General features: G+C 38.9%; 1 protein-coding gene across 1 annotated transcript; it reads left to right on the forward strand.

Moving 5' to 3' along the window:
• Positions 1–3,381: 3,381 nt before the first annotated feature.
• LOC140872365 (uncharacterized) lies at positions 3,382–5,817 on the forward strand. The gene has a single exon (XM_073275187.1). It carries the CDS (start codon positions 3,382–3,384, stop codon positions 5,815–5,817), a length of 2,436 nt encoding a protein of 811 aa, XP_073131288.1.
• Positions 5,818–6,096: the final 279 nt, after the last annotated feature.

Consider the following 6,096-nt stretch of genomic DNA (forward strand, 5'->3'; position numbering starts at 1 on the left):
TGGATAAACAAATGAAAAACACTTATTTAGAAATAAAATTATAAAAGCACTTAAAAAAGCCATAATTTTGGCTTAATTAAGTGTTTTTTAAAGCACTTAAAAGCCCATCCAAACACTCCAACTCGAGATTTGTACGTTAGATATTTGGAGGAGAGTGTTTACACGACTCTCCAACTCGAGATTTGTACGTTAGATACTACGTGCTACAAAAATCACGATCAAGAAAATATTTCTTGTTCAATAGTACTGCTGACCTCTCGTTGAAAATAATAATTTGACAGATTAATCGGGTGTTATATATTTTTAGCTTAAAACTAAAGTACGGGTTTCATGATGTTATTTCTGTAAGAGATTAATAATTTATTAAAATTATAAATAAATGCTTTTCGCGATCATATGTAAATATATTATTACTTGGTGTTTCTATGTAACTTATAAATGTACTTGGATTATGTTTTAAGTTTTTATGACTCCCCTGTCTTGATTATATATTTGTGTTTTTTTTTCACACAAATTAAAAAAAATCATTGGAAAATAAATTACATACAAACTTCTCATTTTATCTCTATATAATATATTCAAAAAATATTCGCACAATTTTCAAGATATAGTTAATATAAATATATATATATATATATATATAGAGTTTCTTTCAAGTGCCCACATATCATGCACACTATCATGCCCACCAATGATGTGACGCTATTCAATTGGATGTGATAAAGATGTGATAAATTGTATGTCCAATATAATAGTGCCATATCATTGGTGGGCATGGTAGTGGGCATGATAGGTGGGTATGTATAAAAATTTATTACTAAATATAGTTTAAGCTTATATATTTACGACCAAAAAAAAAAAGATGACATATATAATCGGGATGGAGAGACTATTAATTTAATTAGCTAGATATTTTGAAATTAATTATTTATCAAATTACAGGGAAAAATCGTATCTGTATTATCTTTCTATTATATTACGTTTATGACCCTGTTAAAAACTGAATTGGTAAGTTAGTATGTCAAACATTAAATTAAATTACAAATTAAATCTATCTATATTAACGTGATAAATGGGTTAGTGGAAATTAAATAACCACCATCACCAACTTCTCCTCACAAATTAAACCTATCTATATTAACGTGATAAATGGGTTCGTGGAAAATAACTATCATCACAATCCACTATCTCACTAAACATTACACTCACTCCATGTTATGTTTTTAAAAAAAACATATAAAAAAATTTCTATTTTATATACACAAAGAGTGTGCATTTTTCACTATAATTAAGTAAGAGGACCTTAGTTGGTCTCTTGGTATGTCCACACAATAAATTGTTTCCTCCACGTACAATCTTAATTTCTTTTCTTTTTTTTCATTTAACTATTTCTCTCATTTTTCCTCCCAATTTTTTTATTTAATATATAGTACAATCATTTTATTTGAAAATTTTAATTAGATTAATATAATTTTATTATAAAAAACGGATTGTTTAGCACACAATATAATGTGTGCAGAGTTGGGTATGAGTAGGATATCGTGCCTCCATCCCCATACCCATTTATTAAATCCATCCCCATACCCATACCATACCCATCGGATATTTAATTTCATCTTCATCCTCATATCCGTCGGATGATCGGATATCCATACCCTACCCATATACCCATTTATTGTATATATTCCATAAAAATAATTTTTTTAAAATTTTAATTATTTGATAAAACTATAATTATTTACTAGATTTTTATATCAAATTTTTTAAGATAATAAAAAAATAAAACACTGAAGAAAATTTACAACCAAAAACTTATATAAAAAATAAAACTTCTAAAAAATGGCATTAGTTTTATATTAATAATTTTCATTATTTCATCCAACTAACATAATTTAACAAAAAAAAAATTAAATTAGTATTTATTTAATATAAATTTATATATATATATATATATATATAATTATGTTAGGTGCAGGGGAAAATGGGGCGCCAGCTTAGCTGACACCCCACATGGCCTTTTCTTTTTTTTATTTTATTTTTAATTTTTCTTGTGTTACGTGGCTTTCCTTGATGTTACAAAGCAGATCTGAAAACCCTTTTCATTCATCGTTGCAATCTGGGGAAGGAGAAGCCAGATCTGTGAAAAAACAATCGGGGGCGGTGGTGGTGGTGATGCTGGTGGAGGTCTCGGTGGTCTGGTGGTGGTATTGGTCATGGTGCTGGCGGAGGTCTCGGTCTCGGGGTGGCTGGCCGGGATGATTTGGGTGGTGATGGTGCCCGAATTGGCGTGGTTGGGAGTGGTGGTCGGACATGGGGTGGCTAGTCGGCTTGGATGGTTGGGTTTGTGGCGCCAGCTGAGGTGGAGGTCTCGGTGGTGGTGTGGTTGGGGCAGCGGCCATGGTGTTTCAACTGGTGGTAGAGGTTCTTCAAATTCGGAAGGAAGATGAGTCCAAGGTGAACGTGGTGGTTGGGGGCCGTAGACGGGCTTGAACCGACGGCGAAGAACGACGAAGGAAGATGGAGGAAGGCGGTGGAGGCGGCGGCATCCGTACAACGTCTTCTGGAAGAAGACGAAAGGAAGAAGGGGAGAAAAATTGGGCCCAAATTTATTTTTAAAAAAATAAAAAAAAAAAAGAAAAATGAGGTGGGGCTCCAGCTAGGCTGGCGCCCCATTTTCCCCTGCACCTGGAACATCACTCATATATATATATATATATATATATATATAATCGGGTATCGGGTCGGGTATGGATAGGATATCACTACATCCTCCTTCATCTCTGTTACTCCGATAAAATATTTCCATCCGAGCCCGTTTATGTTGGGTTTTGTCATGACCTGGGCTGGTCATAATGGGCCGAGCTAGGTTATGCTTTAATGGGCCATGTACAATCTTTTTCTAATTCAAGTGGGATATATACGAGATAAGCTTAGATCTTATCAAATATTTATGAGATAGAGATAAGCTTACAAAGGGACCAATGAGTGAGGAGTCCTACTCCCTAACATGTTAGAATTCGACTAGGTAACTTATTCTATTTTCCCCTATAAATACAGGTATTGTTATGGTTGAGTTCATTCAGTATTCATTATTCATCACACATTTACACTCACTTTTATATTCACGTACTCATATTTCTCAGTTTTCGCATTAATCATACCCTCTGCCTTCAAGACACTGACTTAGGCATCGAAGGGGTCACGCCGAAAACACCTTCGGCGTCCCTTTGACCTAGCTGTTGCTTGTGCAGTTCCGCCACACCCGACCCGACCTGCTCTATAAAGAAATTGGAGGATCCATTCTACCAGACCGAACCCGAGGTAAAATTCCGACATCATCAATTGGCACCGTCTGTGGGAATTTGAAGAAAAAGAGTTTCGATGGCTGATCAGAATGGAAATCATCCTAATTTAGAGTTGTTAATAGCTCAGGCTGTTCAGAGGGCTTTGGCAGAGAGGGATGAGGCAAATATTCCGCACCCCGATCATAATGCCCACCTCGAGGAGATCAAAAAATTGAAGGAAGAAATGGAGCAGCTCAGGAAGAAGCAGGCCGAGTACCTAGCTACCACAATCAGAAACATTCCTTTTACTCAGGAGATATTGGACGCTGACCTTCCCAAACAATTTAAATTGCCCCACGTCGGGGAGTACGATGGTAAAGGCGATCCAGAGGAACATTTAGCACGCTTCGAGAATGCAGCTCTGCTGCATAAATATTCGGATCCGATCAAGTGTAGGGCTTTCCTTACTACTCTCATAGGACCAGCCCAGCAATGGTTCAATACGTTACGCGCTGGGGAGATCAAGGAATTCAAGGATTTTAGCAAATCCTTTTTGCATCACTTTGCTAGTAGCAAAAAGCATCCTACCACTACTTTCAGTCTCTTTGCAATCAAACAACAGGAACATGAAAATTTGAGGGCATACATTCGAAGGTTTAGTGCCTTGGCTCTCGAGGTACCCATGGCTACCCCAGACCTGCTCATCAGCGCATTCATGCAAGGGCTGGATACAAAAGATTTTCTTAAATCTTTAATAAAAAGGCCGCCGGAGACATATGAGGAATTACTTGCCCGAGCTGAGAAATATGTCAACATGGAAGAGATTCAGGTCTCGCGAGCAGCTGTGAAGAGGGAGCGACCAAAAAGTCCAAAGGGCAATAGGGTTCCGAGCAATGGGACAGGAATGGGACAACCATTCCGACCTGCGCTGTTGGGAGAATTCAGCTCTTTCACTCCCTTGCGCATGAGTAAAGTCCGAGCCCTCCAAATTTGTGATGATCGGAAGCTCACACAAAGGCCTCCATGGACTGAGAAGGGACCTCGGAATAGGGAATCAGATAAATATTGTCACTTTCATAATGAGTATGGGCATATTACTGAGAACTGTCGTCAATTAGATCAAGAGATTGAAAGAATAATACAACAACATGCTGAATTAAAAAATATATTGACCCGTCAAGAGGGATATCGCCCGAACAAGAGACAGCAAGAAAGACCGAGGCAAAGAGCCAGGACTGCTCCTCCCCATGAAGATTTCAATCATCCGAATCAGGGCCAGCCCGACGATGACCGAGCTCATCAAAGACCAGCTCCGCCTGCTAGAGGAATTATAAACATGATTTTTGGAGGCCCTACTGACGGAGATTCCAACCGAGCTAGGAAAACTAGCAGTAGAAAATTAATAAATATGGAGATTGGGAATCAAATCTTCCATACTGGCCCGACCCTCTCCTTTGGTCCAGAAGATTTGAAAGGGGTTTCCAGCAACCATAACGATGCGCTGGTAATAAGGGCCACAGTCGCAAACTATGACGTAGCTCGGATATTCGTGGATTCAGGCAGTTCAGTCAATGTTTTATTCCAAGAAGCAATAAATCAAATGGATTTGGGACAGTACAAGATGGAGCCTGTGGTAACATCACTCTTTGGTTTCACGGGTCATGCCATCCGACCTGTTGGATTAGTCCACCTACCCTTAACTCTTGGAAAAAACAACACTCGCAAAACCCGAATTGTAAGTTTCATTATAGTGGATGCCCCATCCGCTTATAATGCTATACTAGGCAGACCTGCCATGACCACTTTCATGGCTGTGGCATCAGCTCTGCATCAGAAAATGAAATTCCCAGTGGGTAATGAGGTTGGGGAGGTGCAAGGTGATCAAGTTATTTCGCGCAAGTGTTATGTGGAGGAGGTCAGAATAGAGCAAAAAGTAGCCAGGACTGATAATCGCGACCGACCTGGAATTTTTGGCATGGAAAAAATCAACTTGATAGAAGATACATCTGTCACCACTGAAGAAGAAACTGAAGAAGTAATAATCTCCCCTCCTTTCGGGGTAGTAAAAATTGCTCGAACCCTGGAAACAGAGTTGAAGCGAACACTGCTGGAATGCTTGCAAAAAAATAAAGACGTCTTTGCATGGTCAGTTTCAGACCTGGTAGGGGTCCATCGGGAAATATCAGAACACAAGCTCAATGTGATAAAAGGTTATCGCCCTATTATTCAAAAGAAACGACACTTCGGTCCTGAAAAGGATGCAGTAATAAAGGAGCAGGTGGACGAGTTACTCAAGGCGGGGCACATTGAAGAAATCCACTTCCCGACCTGGTTGTCCAACATAGTCCTAGTTCCAAAGTCTACGGGAAAATGGCGCATGTGTGTAGATTTTCGAGATTTGAATAAAGCATGCCCTAAAGATTGTTACCCCCTACCTAGAATCGATCAGCTGGTTGATTCGACTGCAGGGCATGAATTACTCAGTTTCTTGGATGCTTATCATGGATATCACCAAATTCCCTTGGCAAAATAGGACAAAGATAAAGTGAGTTTTGTCACATCAACTGAAACTTATTGTTATGTGGTCATGCCGTTTGGACTCAAAAATGCCGGGGCAACATATCAGAGACTAATGGACAAAGTGTTCGAGCAACAAATTGGAAAAAACATTGAGGTATACGTTGATGATATCCTGATCAAAACCCGAACTGCAGACCAGTTCATCACCGACCTGGCTCAAACATTCCAGACATTGAAAAATTATCAATTGAAGCTAAACCCTAACAAGTGTACTTTTGGAGTCCGGGCTGGT

This window comes from Henckelia pumila, chromosome 1 (assembly GCF_033568475.1).
Source record: "Henckelia pumila isolate YLH828 chromosome 1, ASM3356847v2, whole genome shotgun sequence".
NCBI classification, from domain to species: domain Eukaryota; kingdom Viridiplantae; phylum Streptophyta; class Magnoliopsida; order Lamiales; family Gesneriaceae; genus Henckelia; species Henckelia pumila.